Source organism: Pinus tabuliformis, chromosome 8 (genome assembly GCF_031772625.1).
Source record: "Pinus tabuliformis cultivar Carrire ecotype Pingquan chromosome 8, CPIR1, whole genome shotgun sequence".
Taxonomy (NCBI): domain Eukaryota; kingdom Viridiplantae; phylum Streptophyta; class Pinopsida; order Pinales; family Pinaceae; genus Pinus; species Pinus tabuliformis.
The window spans coordinates 608,027,156-608,051,556 of record NC_142294.1 but is presented as its reverse complement, the minus strand read 5'-3'; the positions used below and the strand labels follow the sequence as shown (position 1 = coordinate 608,051,556).

The window sequence follows — 24,401 nt, the reverse complement described above, 5'->3', positions numbered from 1 at the left end:
GTAGCTGGAGGACGAGAAGACCCTCCCCGAGCAGAACCTCGTCGACTGAGCAGTCTTTGCCGGGGTCTAACCATTTTTGCAGGAGTGCCGGCGGCTTGAAGCAGTATAGCGATTGAAGGCCTTCCCAGCTTGAGACAGCCCCCAACTGAATTAGAGCCGCTCCCAGCAGACCTGGGACAACACTCAACAGAGCAGAGGCGGCAACCAGCAGAGTTTCCGGGCTGGAGACAACCCTCACCACCTTGAAAACTGGCCTTAACAGCAAGAGTTGTGGCTTGTAGAACAAAACAACAAGCAGGAGCCTGAACCTCGTAACCACAGCGCTGAGCGTGAACCTGCTCCATACCATCACCCACCTTAATATCCTCAACATTCCCTCGAGACCTGTTCTCCATAACTGCAAATTGCAGTCGCACCAATTAACCGGACGCTGCATTGAATTCCCTTCACCCACCCCTGAGCTTTTAATCCTCGACGGCGAGAGACGCAATAGCATTTAATAATTATAATTATTAATTAAAATATTTTAACTTATTTAAATTAAAAAATTAATAATTATAATTATTAATAATTAAACTAGTCTATATATTATTATTCTGAAAAAATTATTTTTTTTATTATTCTAAAATAGATTTCCATCTCAAAATTTAGTTTTTTACTTCAAAATTTTTAATCTTCTACATTCAATTTTTTTTTTTTTTTAATTTCTCTCCACTAGTAAATCCAAAATTTTTTCCACTCTTAATAAATTTAAAATTAAATTGCGCTTTGACGCTTATCCTGAGTGGTGGGAATAGTGAGCGTATCGCCTCCCCACCCGGGTTCGACCCTCCCTGCATGCTTCCGCTACTCTGCAGCTTATTGTGTTCAATTTCGCTTCCAGCGTATTGTAACAATCATGCTTATGTAAATATTCACATTACGAATTCAATCTGGCTTCTCTAAATATGTGTAATTGTGAATTTCAAGTTAATATAACTTCTTCTAAAAAGACTCACCCCCTCATTTTTTAAATAAATCTGAAATTAAATAAATTCAAACCGATCGTAGTACAATTAAATCAGTAAATCTAAAAGAAATTTCCACCCTCCTCTCTTTAAGAGATTTCCACCTTCCTCTCTTTTCCTCTCATAAGATCTCTCAACGATCAGGATTGAAGTAATGGTCATCAGGACACGAAACTAATCGAGACTCTCATCTCTGGATGCTCCTCGGAAGTGTGCATGTTTGGATCATACGTTTTCAATGCAAGACCTCAGAAGGATTGGATAAATGAATTGCTTCGTGTCCTAACCCAAGCAAACAGCAGGAGAAAGGACGGAGCAGGAAAAACGAAATCACAATTCAAATCCCTCCAACAATACACAGAAACGTCAACGAGAGGATCTCACTCCTCATTGCAACAGTCCTGTCCATCGGCATCCAGGTTTTTTATATTTATCCATTACTAAAATCTCCGTACCGCAAATATTTACAAACCGCAAAAGTATTGGACCAGGTTTTTATATTGACCCATTACTTAAATCTCCATCCTGAAAATATTCAGCCAATTTCAAATTTACAGACTACAAAACAGTGGGCCAGGTTTTTATATTTACTTATCACTTAAATCTCCAACCCGCAAATGTACAGTCATTTTCGAATTTACAAATCGTAAAACAGTACTCTCACTGATCCGAATTTTTTTTTCCAGTTTATATTGAATTCCATCTGTACTGCTGTTAAAGGGCCCCGTTCTAGGGCAATTTGCTGAATGATGAATTAGGGTTGAATCAGGGTTGGATGCCGATTTTATATCCGTGTTTATATGTATACGTACCTGATATCAGTTATACAGGCCGCAATTAGTGTACTGAAGCCAGGCAATACCTTTCAAACTTTCAAAGTCCACTTCCGGTAGCAATCATTTTGAGCTAAATTTTGTTAACTCGGACTCACACGAAGCACATTTTGCCAAGACAATAGCCCCATGAAGAGCCATAAGTCCATTGATAACATAACGGCACCAACGGGAGGAAATAAGACTCCCAGTTGGAGAATTCACAGGCCAGCATAAGATGAAGGTTTAAGCAACTTTGTATTTTTTGTTTTGTTGGGAGTGCTCTGAGAAACTCTCCCTGAGGTGAAGGGCCCTCACTATATAACTTAGACTTCCTTCGGCTTGCCTGGGACTTGCACCCAGTCTCATCCTTTGAAACTCATGCCCACTGGGTAGGGCAATGTGTTTTTCAATGCCCTAGTTGGGCACACATTACCACATTAAGGACCCAAGCCTACCCCCATGTTCTCTTCAAGGTTGCCTTCTGTTTTAAATCATCATCAAGGACCATGCAAGGTGGTGATAAGTAGATAATTGGATTCAGTTACAAATCTTCCACTTATATTTTGAACAGTTATATCCTGCCTCTGGACATCCCCATTAAATGCTATCTGTATTAATCCCCTATGGTCCCTTTTTTTGTTAGACCAAATAAACTGATCCTTAACTGCCTACTGATTCTGCCTCGAATTTATATCTTTAATATGCAAATATGTCTTTTTAGTCATCCTTGGATTTCTCTCCGGAGACATAAAATATATTCATCTATAATCCAGTTCTATTCCCTTCCCATTCCAGCATATTGACCTTTCTCCTAATATCCATTCTACTACTAGGAAAGAGTTCACCATCCATTCGTAAAGCACATCGCTAAAGCAGAAACCTCTGACTGTGCCAGGCACTAACATTTTGAACCGGCAAGACCTAATTGCAAGATCCTATTGCTTATCAATAATTATAGGAACCAATCCAATGAGCCACTAGCATAGATCCTTCCCTTTCCTCCTTCATGTTTCCTTTAAAAAGATTTAACATTTATTTTAAATTATATTAGGCTATTTTAAATCTATCAAGCATTGAAGATCAAATTTATTTTTGGTATTGTAAATGTTTGTTTGGCCTTGTTAATTTTATCAAGGGGAGGAGGTTAAGCTTTCATGGTTGCATGAATCTTAAGCCATTAACTCTATCATGTGCTTTCATTTCTATATTTCCTCAAATTTTATCCATCATGCCCAAAAGGCAATGTCAAATGAAATTTCCTCATATCTTTTCTCTCAATATTTATATAAAAAGGAAAAATAAGAGCAGGGATTGAATAACGCACACCAGGAAAAAAGGCTGAAGCTAGATTATTATCTTTGGATGCTTCTCAAAAGTGTCATTGTTTTAACTATATTTCTTAGATGCAGGGCTTTGCAATGGTTGGGTAAATGAATTGCCTGGTGTCCTAAAACAAGCAAGATCAGGAGGAAGGGTGAAGAAGAAAGAAAGCGCTCACCATTCCAATTACCATGCCTCTAGCAATACCCAGAAACATCTGTGATGTGCGGATCTTACTCCTCATTGCAGCAGTCCTGTTCATCACCATCCAGGTCTTTATACTTACCCATTACTTAAATCTCTATCCTGCAAATGTTGAACAAATTTTGAATTTACAGCTCACAAAATATTAGATCCAATGATCCCAGAATATGTTAATTTTAGATTGAATTCTGGCCATACTGTTGTTAAAGATCTGATCTAGGGCAACTTTCTGATTCACAAACTAGGGTTTCTTTTGCATTACTTCGCAAAATAAGGTTGAAGCCTATTTCTCAACATTAAAGCAATTCCTCTATGTCATTTGTATACCTCTGTTTATATGTATATTGACCTGATATCAGTTATACAGGCATCAATTAATCTACTAAAATCACTCAATACCTTTCAAAGTCCGCTTTTGGTAGCATCTGTGTTGAGCTAAGTTTGAGTCTTGACAGCTTGGAATCACATGAAGTACATTTTGCAAGGGTTTTATGCTCTGTTACACGGGAACTGCTCCTGAGAGGTGGGAAACCTGTTCCAATGGTTCCCGCGCTCTCGGGAGCTTTGGAACTGTATGGGAACGTTACCTTTTCAGCGGGAGCTTCAATGGGAGCTTGGGAAAGTTCCGGGAGCTTTGAAGACTGTTTTTTTGGAGTTCTGGTGTTCCCTAGGGTTGGGGAATACAAAGCCTGTAGAGAAATTTGCTGAACTGCCCGTAAAACATGAGCCTATGTTGAAACCTTCGCAGGAAGAAAGGCCAAAGACATGTTTAACACCAATATCGTTAATTGAGAAAATGGAGCAATCTCTTGATGGGTTAAGGAAGCGTGTGGCACCTCAACGTAAGGGCGATATCTGGGATGTCAAGCTGATGAGTATTTCTTTTGTTGTTTATGTATATATATCGCAAAAGATTGTGTGTGCATATTGTATGTGGCAATCAATGCTTAAACATTAGAGTTGTTTTTTCTCGTAAGAATAACTAGAGAAACATGTCAGAGAACTGATAATGAACTTGACATTTTATATATATAAAAGGGAGAGACTCTGGGAGAGAGGCACCCAGAGAATATATTTATATATAAGAGAGGTTATATATTTATTATTTATATATTTAAATTGATTTTAATATTTGAGTATTTTGAATCAATATTAATTTTGATTATTATATAAATTATATAATTAAAAAAATATTTTAATTTTTTTATTATATAATATTACCGCTCCCTATTAGCTGTTCCTGTAAATTTTGGAGAAACCTCTAGCCGTTCTAGAAACCCGTACCCAAGTTCCCAACATTCCCACGTTCCAGAAACTCATGCAACATAGGTTTTATGTCTGCTATTGAAATAGTGGATCGTTTTTTGTCCTTTCCTTTAGTTAATTTAGTTTGGAAAGAAATATCACAGTTGACTAGTGGAAAAAATCAATGGGATAAGGATTTCTTGGGGAAGTGTTTTGTTAATTTTAGTTAACAATGGTATGTTCTATGCTTAGCACAATTACTTCAATGTTCCTTTAGCAGCCCAATGACAATTTAGTTTTCAATAGCAAACACATTAATCACATTGACAGTAAAAGTAGATAGAACATGAAACAAAATGCAGAAGACAAGCCAAGACAAGAGGACACTAGATTTGGCGGATGCCAGGGAAAAACCCCAATGTGGGGAAAACCCTTTGATCAATTCTTCTTATTATTATATCAAATGTTTAGCAGAGAGAGAGAGAGTACAAAAGTGAAAATTTGACTTGCCAAATCACAATCAAAACAACCTGTCAAATTTGCAGTCAAATTCAGCCCTAACCAGAAAGTCAAAGATGGTCAATGCAGTAGCAAATCTTCCTTTTTGGAGCTCAGTCATACCCAGTCAAACTCGGCTTGATAAGGTGGTCAAAGTCAGCCCAAAACAGTCCTGAAAACTGCGGTCAAACTTGGTCAACTCTGCGGTCAGCCCTGTAGTCAACCCTGTAGTCAGCCCTGCAGTCAAATTGCCTAGAAATTCTTGGTTCCTGTGCCAAACTGTACGACCTGCCAAAAATGGAAATTTCCTACAAAAATCACAGTCAAAGGATGAGTCAAAGTGCTCGGTCAACGCTGGTCAAACTCCTGCAACAGTGCTGAAATTTGGCCAGAAAATTCGTCCTTTTGCCACATGTGTGTGAGAGAGAAGCTCTGCCCAATAGCTGTACGAACCAATGAGAGAGGGAGAGAGAAGAAATGTGTGTGATGATGATGCCAAATGAGGTGAGAGAACACTTGTATTTATACAAGTCGTTGAGGGTGAAGAGTCACGTCCATTGGGCTTCATGAACTTACATGATGATGTGGTTGACCTGAACAATTTGCACATGTGTGGGCATAAATTCAAAAACACACTTCTACTTGTCCAAATTGGATGATCTTTATATCAATTTTGGTCCTCTTGAAAAGCTGAATTTAATGCAATTATCATCTCCATCAAATAAGCTGTCCCAAGGTGGAATTTGGCCCTAGTTGCCAATTTTAACACTCCCTTTCAACTAGGGCGAATTCCACTTACCAATCCATCCATCATCATCGATCATCATGCCATCCTGTCGTCATGTACCATCTTTGTATCTCATCTCATCTCTGCTATGTTGAACAATGATATGAATAATGAAGAAAAATCGATTGAGAGTGAGTTACAAGACCTTACCACTCCCCACTGACAAAAGTCAGTTCAAAGGTAGAACCTCAATCAGACTTCATCCGAACACCGTGCATCCTAGACATAGGGAGTACAACGGTACATGATGCGTCCATTGGTAGTGCTATAGTCCCTATCCACTTTTCCCAACTCATTGGCCAGATGAAAGGTACTTCCCATGATTCCTGGACTACATGGGTAGGATGTATGATGGGGCATCAACAGGAGAAGGTGAATCACTCATCCTGCTCATATGCCATAGGAGAAGGTGAACCACTCATCTTATGCATATGTCAATTGTAGGGGAAGGTGAACCACTCACCCTACACACATGTCAATCATCATGGGTTATCACAGGGGAAGGTGAACCACTCACCCTGTACACAATGCACCAATAGGGGAAGGTGGACCACTCACCCTATGGTTGCTCATAGTTCTAAGAAGTACCACAAGCCCTCAAGAGCTCCCAGAGCTCAATGTCCAACTCAAGCGGGACCCTCATGGGAGGGTCTTTCCACGACTCCAAGTCTGTCTTGGAAGGCTAAGAATTTGACCTTCCCTAAAGGCTTCGTGAGGATGTTTGTGATTTGCTCATCAGTCTTGATGTGTTGGAGCCTTATTGCTTCCCGTTGTACCATATCTCGGATAAAGTGGTACTTGATATCAATGTGCTTGGAGCGGTCGTGGAACATGGGATTCTCTGAAAGGCGAATCCCACTCTGGTTGTTGCAGTAGATCATGGTGGTATCCAACACATACTCAAATAGCTTACTAAAGAACTTCCTCAACCAAATAGCTTCACAACAGGCCATACTAGCAACAATGTATTCGGCCTCGGCAGTGCCTAGAACAATTGATTTCTGCTTCCCACTCATCCAAGAAATTGACGCAAACCCCAATGAGAAGCAACATCCAAACGTGCTCTTACGATCCACCACACTGCCAACCCAATCAACATCAGTACATCATGTAGCCTCAAATTCCCGACAGTGTATCTCAATCCATAGTTGATTGTGCCATGAAGATATCTCAAGAGATTCTTAGCAGCAATCCAATGTACGTGATGAGGCTCGACCATAAATTGACTCAACGTATTCACAACAAAGCATATATCCGGTCGGGTGTTTACCAAGAATGTCAGGGCCCCTAGAAGTTGTCGATACTCGGAAGGGTTTGCCAATTCGGGCCCAACAACGCTTCCACATAGTTTCTTGAAGTTGAGTTCCATCGGAGTAGACATAGACTTGCAATCCACCATCCCACATTTCTCGACTAAGTTCACAATGTATTTTCCTTGAGAAAGGAAAATCTCACCTGACTTTTGCCAAACCTCCAAGCCTAGGAAGTAATGCATCAGACCCAGGTCTTTCATTTCGAATTCGGAAGCCAACTCCTTATTGCATTGATAAATGAGAGGGTCGGCACCTGTCAGAAAGAGATCGTCTACATAAAGGACCAAAATGAGAGGCATGTCCTTTTCAACCTTGAAGTATAGGTTAGGATCAACGTCATTCCTTGTAAATCCCAGCTTCATAAGACAACTATCAATCCTCTCATACCAATCCCTAGAGGCTTGCTTCAACCCATAAAGGGATTTCTTCAACCTCCATACGTGTGTCCTTCGATCTTTTACTTTGAACCCCTGAGGTTGTTTCCAAGTAGACTTCCTTCTTAAGCGAGCCATGCAAGAAAGTAGTTTTAACGTCCATTTGATGTAGGATCCATCATTGAGAGGCGCGAGAGCAATAATCGATCGGATAGTGGTATATTGGGCAACCGGTGCTAATATCTCGTCATTGTCCACTCCTTCCTTTTGAGAAAAGCCTCGAGCAACGAACCTGGCCTTATATTTTTCAGCACTCCCATCAGTTCCATGTTTAATTTTGTATAGCCATTTTAAGGTGACTACGAACTTGTCCTTCGGTTTAGGCACCACATCCCAGACATCATTTTTCATGATAGATTCATATTCCTCATTCATTGCATTCTTCCAGACTTGGTGCTTTACGACTTCTTCAAACATACATGGCTTATATTAAACAATAGTACTCAATGTTGCACGAAGCGCCCCCCGTCGGTTCCAAGCCTGGAAGCGTGTCCCGTGCGGAAGCGTGCTTCCGCCTGATTTTGCCGCTTCCTAGAATTTTCTGAAGCATGGCTCAGAAGCGCGCTTTGTATGACGCTTTGGCTGTATGAAGCGTGGCGCTTCGGAGGACGAAGCATACGCTTCCCGTATGCTTCCGGAAAAAGCGCCGCACGGCCTAAAAAAATCGATTTTTTTTTTTTTTTTTTTTTTTTGGGTTAGGGTGAGGAATGAAGGCAAAAAAAATATAAAAAAAATATAAATATAGCAGACTCTCCCTCATGGTAATGTTAAATTCTTAAAGTAAAAGTGACATTCTCCTTTATTTTTCATTTTCATCCTTTTACTTAAATTTTTAACATTACCATGAAATGACTCAGGATGTTTGAGAGTGGTTCCAGCCTCATTGGACTTCATATGGAGAAAATAGAATTTCATATCCTATTCAAAATTCAGCAGACTTAACAGTTTTCAGGAATTCAGGATCAATGGGATTGTGGCATTTCATTAGATTATATCAAGTATGAAGGTATGCGATTAGCATTTAATCAAGAGCACCAAGCCCTATATGTACCCTAGTGTTGGTGGTGTTAATTGTTGAACTCCTTTGTCACGCCCTTAGCAAAAAATTACCTTTCAATCAAGTCAAAATCATTGATCAAGCATGTTAAGCTTTTCTACCATATTTTAAGTCTTGAATTAGGTAGCTTGATCAAAATTGGCCAATGTTGACTAATATCCCTAGACAATCGAGGTAGAGGCAAAGGCTAGACAAGAGGAGAAGAATCTAGATTCTAGATGGTTGATGCTCGAATAATTAATCATTAATGTACAATGGATGCTATATCTATCTTGATTTATGCAAAAATATGCATGTTTTCATGTCTTCTACAACTAATTTGGTAGTTGGGATGTTTGTTTTGAGTATAAATGCAATAAAATATATATATAGCAGACGCTTCCGCAGACACTTCGCTTCCTAGATTTTTGGAAAATGATGCTTCCGCGTCCCTGCTTCCAAAAAACGTCCCCGCTTCGTGCAACATTGATAGTACTCAACAACCAAGTACCCTTGATAACTGTTCGACTTCTTGCTTTCACGGAATGTCCCTCTTGGAGTAATATATCTTTTAGCATCTTTGAGAGTATTTTTGAGCCACAAAGGTCTTTTTCTTAAGGTAGAGGGATCACCAGGAGGTGGATCAATGGGATCCATCGGGCTTTCAACATCAGGCATAAGCTCATCTGTTGGAGGTTCATCCTGCTTTTCTGCAGCATCATCATTATCCTTCCTTGGAATGGGGAGATCTTTGGCCTTCCCAAGTGCAATGTCTTCATCAAAGGTGACATCATGGCTAACTTCCACATCTCTTTGTCCAGGCACATAAATTCTATATGCCTTTGAATTTTCACTGTAGCCCACAAATATACCTTTCTTTCCAGATGCTTCTAGCTTGTTTCTTTTTTGTTTAGACACATGAAAATACATGTGACAACCAAATATTCTAAAATGAGAAACTTCAGGTTTCTTACCAGTAAAGACTTCTTCGGGTGTCTTGAAATCCAATGCTTGATGTGGGTTCCTATTTTGAACATATACGACAGTGTTTGCAGCTTCTCCCCATAAGAACTTTGTAAACCTTGATCATGGAGCACGTCATAGATGACTTCCATGATTGTTTGATTCTTTCTTTCAACAACTCCATTTTGCTTAGGAGTGTATGGAATGGTTGTTTCCCTCTTAATGCCAGCCTCTCTGCAAAAGTCATTGAATTCATTTGATTCATATTCGGTTCCATTGTCAGTCCTCAATATTTTGATCTTCTTCCCTGTTTGATTTTCCACCAAGGCTTTGAAAGAACGAAACCATTTGAACACTTCATCCTTCTTCTTCAAGAAATAGATCCATGTTTTGCGAGAGAAGTCATCCACAAAAATTGCATAGTATAAGTATCCTCCCAATGATGTTATGGGCAACATTCCAGATAGGTCAGAATGGACCAATTGAAGAATATTAGTAGTTTGGATTTCACTTGAAGGGAATGGTCCCCTTGTAAGTTTCCCAGCTACACAACCCTGACAAACTCCTTCATGATTCATGTTGAACTCGGGCATACCTGTGACCATCTTCCTTACCCCTAGGTAAGGCTTTGTAATGAAGGTGGGCAAATCTTCGGTGCCATAATTCAGATTGAAGAGAAGTATTGCAAGTCAAGGCTCCCAAAGGACTTCCTTCAGCTTGATAGAGACCATCAACCCTAAATCCAAGTGTAAATGCATCTTTCATGTTTCTTTGCCAAATACGTACCTTTCCATCAATGAATGATACCTTGGAGCCTTTATCTTCCATCACAGAAATAGACACCAAGTTCTTCTTCAAATCAGGTACATACAATACTTCTTGTAGATAAATGGTTTGGCCTTGATTTAAGTAAAGAGTTACAGTACCTATTCCTTTCACGGGATAGGTGGCATTATCTCCAAGTATGATCTCCAAACTTCACATCTAGCATATATGCCAAGAAGGAAGCAACCACTCTCAGTGAAATGTGGTCTCTATGCAGAACAAAGGAAACCAAACTTAAGGCAAAAGAAGATGTGGGATCCAAGGAGCAAGCATTTGCTACCATGGCCAAAAGAAAGGGAAAATTTGGCAAGTTTGGTCCACAAAGAACAAACAACAAAGACATGTCCAAGATCCACTGTTTTGGATGCCAAGAATATGGACAATACAAAAGGAATTGCCCTATGCTTAAGAAGGACAACAATAACAAAAGGAAGAGTGAAGAAGCTCACATAACTCAAGAGATGAAAGAAGAAGGAATGAAGAAAAAGAAGGAAGATCCTTCGGATCTCTACTATGACTAGGTCAAACTCTTTACTTCTAGACTTCTTTCAAAGTTTTGAGTAGAATATAGGAGCATGTAGGAATAAATTAAATTGCATGGCTAGAAACATCCCCTAGAATCTAGCAACATGATGTACATAGAGTTTTAGAGACTCATGTAGATGTAGCATTTATGATAAGAAAAAAAATGCATAAGTAGAAATATCTTCTAGAATATAGGAGCATGGCAGATATAGCTCAACATATTCATGTAAAAGAAGCATACCTAGTATAGGACCTCATATATGATGAAAGAAAATTGATCATGATAAGAATCCTAGAAAACCTACATCATCAAAAAGAAAGAAAACATTTATAAGGTAAGGATCTTCAAAACCCTATGATAGAAACTTCAAAAGAAGGTTCATGGACCAAAGCAGATGTCTCATTGGGAATCCCATTCATGGGATTCAAGAAAATGATGATATGCAGGCAAGCTAAAATGAAGCAAGAAGGGGCCACACCAAAGGAGAGTCAAGATGAGGTATGTATGCATCAAAGTTTAAGTCATGTTATCATTTGTATATTATTAAGTCATGGGTATAATATGATCAAGCATGAAAGAATCTCTTTCACCAAGAACATGCTCAAAGGCATGTGCCACAATGCAATGAAGGCCAACAAAGGAACATGCTCACATAAGGTGCATAAGATTGCTAACTAAGGAGCAGGAAGAAATGCTGACAAGTCCAGAAAGCAAGCATTGAAGGAATGCTTCCACAAGAAGCATTAGATGGTTGACCTATCTATTTGAGGAGAAGCAAATGAAGAAAGAGATCAAGCATGTGAAGAACACCATGATCACCAAGGATCACTATCTGACAAAATGCCTTGATAAGACATCTCCCGAAAGAAGGTAGGACAACTCTGATAAAAGAAGAAAGGACCCTTGACACCTTTGAAGGCCTTGGAGATACAAAAGGTGCAGATAACTGATTCTACTCTACAGAGATGTCGTGATGAAGAAGCCATCCAACAAAAGAAAAAGCAATGTTGAAGCAATATCAGGATGAAGTCATGATGGGTTACTAGGTCAAAGCATGTAGCCTAGAAAGTACATCGAAGCATCCATGAGAGGAATATTCTGAAGCACAAGAAAATCTGATGAATGACAAGAAAGCCACTTTCCACAAAGGAACAAGACATTACAATCCAGGAAGGAAAGTGATCGATGGGTGGTGCCCTACATAGAAGAAGTTCGAACAAAAACTTCATGACATCAAGAAAGGAAGGAGATCAAGCAACTGAAGGACCCACTAAGAAGAAGTTGTTGATGAAGGAAAGAATCCCCAGTTAAGAGGGAGCTTTGACAAGTCCCTGATCAAGAGGGAGTTTTTGAATTACCCTCGCTTACAAAAGAGTGACAATTGTGTTTTCCATTTCATGGGTCATGCACTAGACAAGGACTAACAACCGTAAGTCTAGATGAAGGCCATGAATGGAAATGTAGACACAAGATAGACACAACATTCTTGTCTTCACTTGGGAAGAAAGAATGGGAGGATTAGGTAATCATCTGGCATCCAGTACTCTTTGAGGATGTGTAGGGCATCCAAGACAAGAGTAGGCAAGAGGACCGATATTCTTTGAGGGTTGGGAACCCAAGATAAGAATAGTCCTAGAAGGTCATACTCGGTGAACACTCGGGTGGGTATGTACCTTGAGAGACAATGATGAAGGTGTCTATAAATCATTGGTCTTGCCAGCATTGTAGCTCATGGTCTCATAAAGAGATGGAGCTGTTAGTCAAGGCCTCACACTTTGACAATGCTGATGAATATTATGCTATAACAGATGGATTGCAAATCCGGTTTCTCTTATGTGAATTCTTCAAGATTGAAAATTGCCAAACACCTTGTAATATTGTATGAATACTTCCCTAGTTAAGAGGGAGTGTTGGAGAAAATGTAACTAGGTTTGGTCTTCATAAATGCAATTTTGATATTTGTACTTATTCAAGAAAAGAGAATTCATTTTGATATTATTTGTCAATGAGTTTCTTGCTCATTAAAAATAGGACAAGCACATTTTAAAGTGCTTCGAGAGAGTCAAAGTCAAAATGTAATTATGATAAGACCCTTTGAGGGCATGTTACATCATGTATGACATCATACAAGGTCAAAGGAACACCTCCAAGCATGGTCAAATCCTCTCCTAGCAGCAAATAAGTTTACAAGCAGCAAAAATGATAAATAAAAGATGAAAATAATGTAACTGTCAAGTCGGCCTAAAGGAGGAGGGACAGACCTCTATTTATAGAGGCTGTCCACTCCTCATTTGGACACACACTACACTCTGAAATCTGCAAGCAAGAGAGGGCTAAAAGGACGAAAAGAAGACAAGGGAGAGGGCTACAAGGGCAACGTAGTAAGAAGACAGAACAATGAAGTAAAGGAGGACTTTTCTGAAGCTACCACAGTCACACGTGCGAGGTTAAGGAAGGTTGCACTATGGCCATAGCAACAGAGAAGAACAGTTCAAGTATCATCACAATTTGGGTTGGAATTTAAGGTCTACAAGGCCTCCCTCTAGAGCAAAGAAGATACCCTCACAAACGAAGGAAGTCGAGAAAGTAGAGGACTGTTTCTAGCGCTAGAAACAGTCACATGTGTAAGGTACAACGGGGGATGACAACAAGCTAAACGATCCTTTGTTTGGATAAGAGATCAAAACTCCAAAGGCTCACAAGCCTAGTGAAGGAGACCATCTCTCTAAAGGTGAAAAAGACTCTAATTGGAAGACGAAGTGCTAGAAGTTAAAGTGCCAAAAGAAGTGCTGGAAGATGTGCCGGAAGTGACAGTGTAGAAAGAGGAAGGATTTGACTTATGCTTGGAGGATATCCTAGTCAAGGGTCTAGGGTTTGGTAGTTGTTCAAATAAGAAGCTTCAATAAGAGAAATCTTACAAAGGGTTTTCCTCTCAAGAGTGGAGAGGGTTTGTCCCTGGCAGAGAGCCAAATTCTGTGTTCTTGTTATTTTGTTTTGGTAGCAGTTTGATGAAGCACACACATATGCACTAATAAGAAGAAGAAGAAGTATAAGCTAATAAGAAAAGTAAAAAGACTTCACAAATTGTTATCAAGTCACAGAGAATCATCACAACACTACTTTGCCCTAGATTCTTTAACAGTCTGTCATCATGATTGTTGTCCATTCAAATTCTGAGATGAAAGCCTCTTGTGTTATAGTCTATTTGAGTTGTGCCAACTCTCTCAAATGTATCTTAGGGTCTTGTCGATCAAAACATTCTATTAACCTTTGGATGAATTCCGTATAAGAGGTTATGCTAGAGTGCCCCAAGGTGACCAGGCCATGGTACCACCATTCTTGTGGCCCGCCTTCCAAGTGTAATGTTGCAAATTGGATAACATCTGTTTTCTACATGGGATTAAGTCATAAATAGGTGTCCAACTTCTGTACTTAAGCCCTGTTGAGCGTTTTGAGGATCCATCAAAAGAAGGGACATGTAGCTTTCCTACCTTGCGCATTAATTCCAGATTATGTTGTCCTTTGGATCTATGTTTGTATTTGATGTTGCTACACTCTTGGAAAGACATGGATGCTCGTGTATTTTCCTCTAGTGTTGCATCCTCCCAAAAATATTCATCAAAAAGTCCATCCTGTTCTGCTGCTCCTTGGGTTGTTTGTGGTCGGCTGTCTAAAAATCGAGGCAATAAGGGCCTATAATTACTTTCATGGGTTGCCCTGACATTACATTGCGCAAAAGTATTGAAGGGACCATGATTATGGCTGTTGATTCCTACAACACTAGTTCTGTTACCAACATTCAAACCATTAGCAATGTTGTCACCAAGATTGTTTATGGTTTGGATGAGTTGTGTCATTTGTTGCTCTCCTTGGGCCATCTACTACTGCTTTGCACTAGCAAATTTATTATTTCTGTCTGTCCATGGATTATAACATGTAAGGGTTCATTAGTATCCGGTCCTCCTCACCCTTCCCTATGCCCCATAACTGAATGGTGGGTGATCGTTTTTTGTCTTACTGTAACATTGCTTGTATCTTCGGGAAACATACAAGGCTCATGCCCTCACAAGTTGGTAGGATGCACAACTCTGATACCACTATAATGTCCTAAGGAAAATTTCCCCTTAGGGTTCTATTGTTACCAAGCTTTTTTCCCCAAATAAATCAGAGAGTCTAATTCAAACAAAAGTGGGTATTGTTACTTGCTGGATTGTACCTAGCAAATAAAGGAAGACTATCGCCCAGTGGACAAGACACCAGTGAAAATTTCCAAGTCCAGAAGTTTTGCTGGGAAATTTTGCCCCTTCTCCTTCTGTCTTCTCTCTCTATGCAAATTCCATACTCCACGGAGGAATTGTAAAAAATGTACTAGCATGATGAAGTTATGTAAAGACTTAGCCCCTTGGGACTTGGTTACGAAGGAAGTGACTCAAGCTTTTTTTTCACTTAACTAATTATTGTTGCCTTTTAGCAATAAGTAATTAATTGAATTTTTTCACTCACAACCTCCAAAGCTGGAGTGTCTTGACTCTTAATAACTAGGCCTTGTGTGTATTTTCTAAGTCTAGAGTCAATGTATATTACCATGCTAGGACAAGACACTAGTCAATTTTTTCAAGTCTAGAAGTCTTGCAAAGTAATTTTGCCCCTTTTCCTTCTTTCTTCTTTCTCTATGCAAATTCCTTACCCCATGGGGGAATTGTTAAAAATGTACTAGCATGATGAACTTATGTAAAAGACTTAGCCACTTGGGACTTAAGGAAGTCACTCCAGAGTGTTTTTTCACTTAATTAATTGTGTTTGCTTTTTCACTGTTAATAATTAATTCAGTTTTTTCACTCATGAACTCCAAAGCTGGAGTATGTCCTTGAATGTGTTTTCAAAGTCTAGAGTCAATGTATATTACCATGCTAGGCATTATTCTGAGTCACGTGGAGTTGCATTAGGTTTTAATAGGAACTTTAAAAAATTAAAAATTTCCCGCAAAACAAGAATTTTTTTTTAATTAAAATTTATGTAATAAATTAAAAAACTGGTACTAGGAAGACCCATATGGCACGTAGGTACTCATTTTTCATGCTTAGAGTACCAACATTACCTTAGTACCAACTTTTGGGTGGAAACTATTAATTTTTCCTCATGAAAAGTCACTTTTACTGAAAAAGTGAGGAAAAATACAAGAAAATCAGGATGTTAAATAACTGAGAACATGTCTTCAGTCAAACTGAGTCTCTCAATCACTTAAGAGGAGTGACTAAGCACTCAAGAGGGAGTTAGCACAAGTCAAGGCCCATGAATTGAGGACAAGGTGGCTGCTATAAGGACGAGTTAGCTGCCAGTTTAGAGGGCCAAGTAGAAGGTGTGAGTTGCCTCATTAGGAGGAGGCTGAGTTGACTCACTAGTTGAAGGTTGAGTTGGATGATGAGTCTACTAGAGTGAGTGTGAGTTCATTCCACCTTCACTCCCTCTCCACCATGCTCTCCTTCCCACTTTGCGTACGCATTGCCTACTTGGCCTATGCACTCCCATTGAGGAGATACACATGGCTACTTGGAGCTTGTATTCTTTCTTTGGGATGATCACTCATTGGGATCTTCTCCCTCATTTCATACTAATTGAAGTTCTCCCCTCCTCTTCAGGTTAGTATTGAAGCTTGGGAGAGCTTGGGGAATTGCTGCTATTGTATTGTTCTATAATTTGTTAATAAAAGAAGGCTTTTGAGGCTACATGGCATTGATCTTTGTGTGGTAGCTTGGAGTTCAATTGTGGTATAATGGTTTTAATTATATTGCTGTGAAATTCTTTGATGAATAGGCCTTTGAAGGGGTGTTGCCACTCAGTGGGAGTAGACTCTTCAAGTTCAATTATTTGATTAGTCTATTTGTTTTTCTACACTTTGAGAGTCTAGATTATATGTTGATTTGGTTGACTCACATATTTTCAAGGTTTCATGCGTAGGGAACACCTATCTATTAACAAGTTTTCTTGGCAAATATTTGTGAAGTTTTACAGGCACATCAAGTTGGAGAAGTGGCTCACTTTGGTTAGATGATCCATTTATTCCAACACATCAGAATCAAATTCCCACCAAGCTCCAAGTGTCTCCAATCACTTTGAAGACCCCAAGTTTCTTTTATCTCTTCATACACATTCTCAAAAGTTTTTCAAAGCTTATTGGTTTGATTTTGTGAACTTTCATTGATAAATCTAGCATATTTGAAGGCTGATCTTATTGCTGTCCTAACATCAATAGAAAATCAGCCAAGAAAAGCCAAGTTACTTTGGTCTTTCCTTGGTTGCCTAGAGTAGGAATTTATATATTTCAATCTAGATTTTACTTTGAATTTTTTTGGGCTTTTTGTACTAACAATTGTGGGTGTTCCAAAACATTTTTGGTCATCTTTCACTCCCGTTTGCTTGCTGGTTTTTTGCAGGTCAGTGAAAATACAAGGGGAGGTGTTGTTCGATTTCAGTCAAATTGGAGCATTTAAGAACCCAAGAAGAAACCAATAACCATCCCTTTGTAACAAATTGATAAAAAACCATTTTCCCTTTATTTACAAGGGATACCCATCACTACAAAGGCATTGTAATTTTGAGGGAGCAGGGAGAGTCTCCTAGGCATCCCATTCCCCCCTACCCAATGGGGGCCTCTTGTGTTTTGTGTCTCTTTTTCATGGTGTGCTTTATTTGGGCTTAAAATTAACCTTGCATTGCAAAACATTAGAGTAGTTTAATTTCATTTTAATAGACTAGATTTCAATTTTCCTTTAGATTAGATTTCATTTTTGCAAAAGTAACGAACCCCTTCAAGTTTTGATATGCTCTCTGCCGATGCAAGTTTAGGTTGATCCTCGTGCATGATTCGAGAGGACTTGTTGGTTGGATTAGTTTAATTAGGGAAAACCGCTTTTACCATTTATCGTAAGATTGGGGAAAAAAAAATGTTGACTTGCGAAATGAGAGGTGTGGGCTAGTTTCTCCTCCTGATGGAACTCCTTGCAACTTGTTGACTTGTGAAATTAGGGGAGTAGTCATTGAAGCGAAGCTTCCTCCTGTTGGAACTCCTTGCAACTTGTCGACTTGTGAAATTAGGGGATTAGTCATTGAAGCGAAGCTTCCTCCCATTGGATCTCCTTGTGACTTTCTCAAACCCATTCGAAGGTTAAGGTTGGAAGAGGAAACACATTATATTAGATTTACTTTCATTGCAAATCACACGCATCACCACAAATCCGTCACTTCACATTCACCAATAGTTCCAAAGTAAAACTAATCTAATAAGATTTACTAAGAACACTTCCCACAAGCGACATATTTTGTTTGGGCCACGATCACATTTGCCAGATTTATTTTCAAATGACACAAGCATTCTTTTATTGGCACTGGTCTATATTGTTATATCTTTTGCTTACAAGCATTTCATTTATGTGATTGTTATTGCTATATAATTTATTTATGCATTGTATTTATATGCTTTAAAGTTGCATGTTGTAAATCACATGCTGTTGGTGAATATACTTTTGATAAATCAAATTAACTCCTAGAATCTTTTCTTTGTTTACAATAGCTTAATCAACCTTAGTTGTTTTAGGGACTACCCCCTTTGGCTTCGCTAGGAGTTAGCCTAGAAAAAGGAGTTGAGATTTGAGTGACAACAATTCAACTCAAGACTTGTCCCTAAGGTCACACTTAGTAGATTAAAGATTTCTTCCACGTAGCCCAAAGGTGTGGATTTGGCGACAATAGGTATCCTTCTATGTATACATGCATATAAGATTTCCACAGTAATAGGATTCTCAACCAAATCACAACAGATTAGGGCTGACTACCCAATGAAACCATGAATGTATCCAACAATAATTCCACTAGTACAACAATGTTCACAATGTAGTAAAATAATAATTCGCTGCAATTATGCTAGATTAATCCAAAGGTCCCTATATTAATTTACTATTTACTGTGCGAAGCCTAAGCTTACTGACTCAGGGGCAAAGTCCCCTCCCTGTGGGTAACCACTGAGACAAAATATTTAGCAGCCATAGGATCACCATCTGGTTTGAGACTCCAACAGATGGTCGTAGTGAAGGTTGAGTGTCCCGTGATGAGCTGCAGGTAGTGCGTGGTTGCTGGCTTAGACTCAAACCCGAAGTGCCTTAGTCATCTTAGAGTAAGTTCTATTTGTTCCTCTGGGAATTATCCACAACCCTAACAAATCCGAGTTCTAAGTTGCTGCCTTAAAGTAATCCTCAGACTGATCGAATCACTCGCTGTTCCTCACTGTACTTGAGTTGTAATCAAATCACTCCTTTCCCGTCTTCAATAGCACTCAAATTTTCTCTTCAACAGGCCGCAGGCCAAATTCTTCAATTTACCATGTTAATAATTAATAGGCTGTCCTTGATTAGGGTTTGACTGCCCTTCTATGAGTTAGCCGTAGCTCTAGAAGGGTCGAATACTAGTCCGTTAACTTAAAATCGACCTCAGATTAATCTGATTATATCACTGTTAAGAATGCGGTGCAGCCTCAAACAATTTCTATTCAACCACGAGATGAGCTTATGAACTTCAACCTTAAGGACAAATGCAGTAGGGTTTTCTCAGGGAGGGATCTCTGCTGTCCTTGAAACAATGCTCGTTGATCTGGACAATATCCACAGAAACTTGACCAGACAAATCCGAGTGGTTCCAAGAGAAGTTGCTGTGCCAGAACAAAGAAAAGAAGTTTCTAGGTAGGGTGGGATCAGCTCTATCGAAACTAGATGGGATTAGCTAGGGTGGGATCACCTCCACCGAAACTAATCAAGAAGAAGGGGTCTTAAAATCCTCAGAGTTTCAGGCTTAAGAAAATAAGAGATATTCCAAATTTCCAATCCAAATTGATTTTATTTATAGATTTCCTCATGGGGTTTTCTCCTCCTTTATCGAATGTGAGGGGTTCATGTGCAACCCCAATTTGAACTTTATGCCCCAGCTACCCTAAAATTATCCGATGTTGCCCCAAAACATTGGATCAGTGTTGATAATATCGGTATCGGGAAAATATCGGTGAGGGTCCAGAAAATATCTTATCGGCAATATCGGCGAAAATATCGGCAAAATATCGACAAGCATAAAAAATGCATAATATATTCATTTTTTTTCTTCAGATTTTTAAACATATAAAGCAATAACAACATGAAATAAACACATTGGCACATAAATATGAAGAAAACACTGATATATATGATGTCAAATAGAAATGATACATCAAAGGTGATACCAAATCCTGCTGATCCCTGATAATTGTCCATTTAAGGACTCAAATGTGGAGAACCAATACAAAATAACATCACATATATAAAAGTATCTCATCATCATGAGTTATATGTAGCACAACAAATAAAACTAGCAGCTATCTATCTGAAATCACTGCCCTCTCCCCCTTTTACGGGAAAACATGATGGGTTGTTTGCCAGTCCTGCCCCTAGTAGTAGGAGGCCCTAACCCTGCCTCTGCACTTAATGTCAAATAATGAGTGCTAGGTATGGGGCTATGCTCTCCTATATCTATAGCAGATGGTGTTGATGCTGATGCTCCCGCAGTGTCCTCCTCCTCCTCCTCCTGCTCCTCCTCTGAGTGCTGCTGCTCCTCTGACTCCGAGTCCTCCTCTTGCTGCCCCTGCTCTAATGGATCATTTGCCACTGGCTCTAACCATGAAGGTGACTCCTCCAAGAGGGGCTCCTCAGACTCCACCCTCCACGGAGACAATACATCAATATTGTCTAAGCTAAGTCACATGACACGAGGACACGAGACACGGAGGACACGTAAATACGAGTATTCAATACGAAACACAACGACCTGGAAACAAGACACGGGGGACACGTTTTATATATATATATATATACATATATATATATATATATACCAAAATATAGTTTTTTATCCATATTAAATTGCAGGTTGCAGCTTATCTAATCAAATTAAAATATAATTACTTCTCAAAGTTCATAGTTCATTTTAAACAAATAAATAGAATCAAAATTTACTATTTAGAAATTAGAATGTGATATGCTTAGTCTTGATTCTTGAATATTCAATGTTCATTGTTCATGTACAACTTACAAGCACATAAGAAAATAACTAAAGTCTAATCCTATTGATTTCCTCTGCCCCTCTTGCGAGAAAATGCCACAGCTTTCCCTTTCCCTCTAGATGTAGATGCTGGTGCTAGTGGAGTTGGCAGTGGAGTTTGCTATGCTCTAGAAGCCGAAGAACTAGAAGTAGGAGCTATAGGAGGTAGACCACGTCCTCTACTGGTGTCAGGGGTAGCCCGGGCAGGTGGTGTCACCTGGAAACATTACAATCTCCCAACCCTGAAATCCTAAAAAACTGATAAGTCTGCTGCATTTTGAATGAAATCTAAAATTCTACTTTCTCCATATGAAATCCAATGAGGCCGGAACCACTCTCAAACATTTTGAGTCATTTCATGGTAATGTTAAAAATTTAAGTAAAAGGATGAAAATGAAGATTAAGGAGAATGTCACTTTTACTTTAAGAATTTAACATTACCATGAATAGCATATCAATACTAGGGCCTAGAACGCTCAAAACCTCCTTGGCAGTAACCACATAGCTCTCCCCTTCCTTCTCTAGCAATCAGAAATGAAAATGATATGAAAAAAAACCAAAATCAGATTTTTATAGGCCGTGCATAAATTTTTTACAGTCACCGGGCGATATTTCCGATTGTCGCGCGATATTTTCCGAAATATCGGCGATATTTCGGAAATCGCGTGATATTTTCAAAAGCCGAAAATATCGCGATTTTTGTCAGCGATATATCGGCTCGCCGAAAATATCGCGATATTTCCGAATATCGCCGATATCTCGGCGATATTATCAACACTGCATTGGATAATTGGGTTTCCCTCTTTATCAAAGACTATAGCCTACGGGGTTGGATAGACTATTCCATACCAATGTTGTTAAAAGCGCGAGCGGGATTAAATCGGCGCCGGGAATGAAGCGGAAAAAATCGGAAAAAGCGGGAAAAAAGCGGAAAAAAGCGGGAAAAAAGCGTTTGGTACAAAAATATTCATTTTTTTTCATTTTTTTTCAATTTTTTTAATATCTAAACCATCTACAACATAAAATAAATACATTGACACATAAATATGATAAGAAAACTAATATATAAGATGTTTAATATCATTTCTAGCGCTAAAATCACACATAACATTGAATCATGTCCTGAATAGTAAGTCCTGACTCCTGAGTCCCAGCTCAGCCTCAAAATATCAACAAAAAATATGATAATGTATCTCATCATGTCATAATGTCATAGACTCATATACAATAAAATGAAAGTCTAATCCTATTGATTTCCTCTGCCCCTCTTGCGAGAAAATGTCACAGCTTTCTCTTTCCCTCTAGATGTAGATGCTGGTGCCTGTGCTGGTGGAAATGGCAATGGAGTCTGATGTGCTCTAGAAGCTGAAGAACTAGAAGTATGAGCTACGGGAGGTAGACCACGTCCTCTACTGGTCCTAGTGGTAGCCCGGGTAGGCGGTGTCACCTCCTCCTCCTGCTCCTCCTCCTCCACCTGCTCCTCCTCCACCTGCTCCTCCTCCTCCTCCCCCTCATCCTGCACTAACCAATCATCAGTAGAATCCATGAGAGGCCTCTCGACCTCAACCCTCCATGCAGCAGTGGTGTCAATCCCATCCAATGAGATGGCATCCACATCAGGTGTCCTCTCAAGTTGCCTCACCCACAATCGAAGATTGTAGTAGACGTAGACCATGTCATTAAGTTGCTGGGACTCCAACCTGTACAAAGATCATGAAATAATAATTAATAAATCCAAATTTTCATTATAAATCGTGCTGCCACGGACCCCCGAGCTTTTTTACGAAAAAAGCGGCAAAAATTTTTTTAGGCGCTTTTCCCCATAAAAAGCGCGATTAAATCGGCTTAGGGAAAAAAGCGCGATTTAATCGCGCTTTTAACAACACTGTTCCATACTCCCTTGGGCAATTAATCAATAGGGGACATTACAGATTTTTGGGCGCAATCTATATTGAGGGGGACATTACAGATTTTTGGGTGCAGTCTATATTAAAGATATTCTTTCTGTCCTTTTGATAGATGTGAGTTGATTTTGTACTTGTTGTATTTGTTGTTAATACCAGCATAGATCCATCTTAAATACGGATCTAACATGAGCCGAGAGGGATCCAATTTCTTCATGTGCAAATTTTTTTACGAGCCAACGTTATTTGTACAATTTTTTTTATGAGCCAACATTATTTAAATGTTTTGTATAGTTATTTAATTTTTTATTTTTTATTTTGGCTGACATGAGCAAAATTTCAATTTTGATGACGGACGGACAGGGTTACACATCATACTGGGCTGTAGAATGAGCCTCTCGGCTCAATAAGAAGCCTTATTTAAAAAAAAATCCTCTATCTTGTATGCTATGATGCAGAGTTAGTTACTTTAACTTATGAGTCATCTTTTGAAATTTCAGAAATATATCTCTTTTGTTGATTTTGTCAGTTATCCCCGGATTTTTGATTGGGCTAAATGATAAAGTATGGTGCCTTTTCTATTTTACTTTTTCTCATCACATACTTCTTTTCACTGCGGTGATTCTGTCAACATTTTCATTCGCTAGCCTTTGACCACTTCTTCTATGGATTAATTATCATTGCTTGTTGATATTTTCTAAGAAGCTACTCTACTTGGGACTTGCAATTTTATCTAGCATCTCTGTGGGAATTCACTTGTTTAGATTCATTATTTTAAGTTTAATTATTTATACATCTATACTTCTGAAAATTCGTTTATTCTAAACAGACTGGCAATTTGATTTTAGTTTCCTTTCTTAATGAAATGGTGGTCTCATGCTTCCTGATTTTTGCAGATGCGGCTTTTTGCAACGCAGTCTGAGTATGCAGATCATCTTGCAGCTGCGGTATGTTACACATATATTCCTAGCTATTTCATGATATTGAGGAAGGAAAGCAGAATCACCCAAATTTGATATGAATGAGTCAACAATGCCTTTTAAGTTCTTATTTACATAATTAGGCAAGGTGAAGTTTTCTGAGACTTGACAATTACATAGGATTCTTCCTATACAGTTTCTTCTGTGCATTGGTTACCAACATCCTCTTTCTTGTGTGTTATACAACACAGGATAAATCTAGCCATCTTAGTTAACTTGTCTACCATCGCTAATATTTGATAATGTTGTCTAGTTGTCATGGGCTATAAGTTAAAGAGCACATGGAAGTATTTTCTCTTTTTATCATTAGGGACAGATAAAGGGGTATGCCTAGCATGTCCTATAGTATTCATAAACTACGCTATACCCTTATTTTTCATTTTCCAGGGAAAACATTCCTTGCACCTTCATATTTTTTGTGTCTTAAG

The 24,401-nt window shown here is 39.0% G+C and overlaps 1 protein-coding gene across 2 annotated transcripts in view; it reads left to right on the top strand.

The window, feature by feature from the left end:
- Positions 1-1,071: 1,071 nt before the first annotated feature.
- Positions 1,072-24,401, top strand: part of CGL1 (alpha-1,3-mannosyl-glycoprotein beta-1,2-N-acetylglucosaminyltransferase) — a 187,565-nt gene continuing 164,235 nt past the window's right edge. Inside the window, exons 1-3 of one of the 2 annotated variants that reach the window (XM_089372551.1) lie at positions 1,072-1,426; positions 3,226-3,414; positions 23,890-23,940. In XM_089372551.1, coding sequence (XP_089228677.1) covers positions 3,334-3,414; positions 23,890-23,940 — 132 coding nt within the window. In that variant the 5' untranslated portion in view covers positions 1,072-1,426; positions 3,226-3,333. The remainder of the gene's footprint in view (positions 1,427-3,225; positions 3,415-23,889; positions 23,941-24,401) is intronic. The other variant, XM_089372550.1, reaches the window with a different exon arrangement.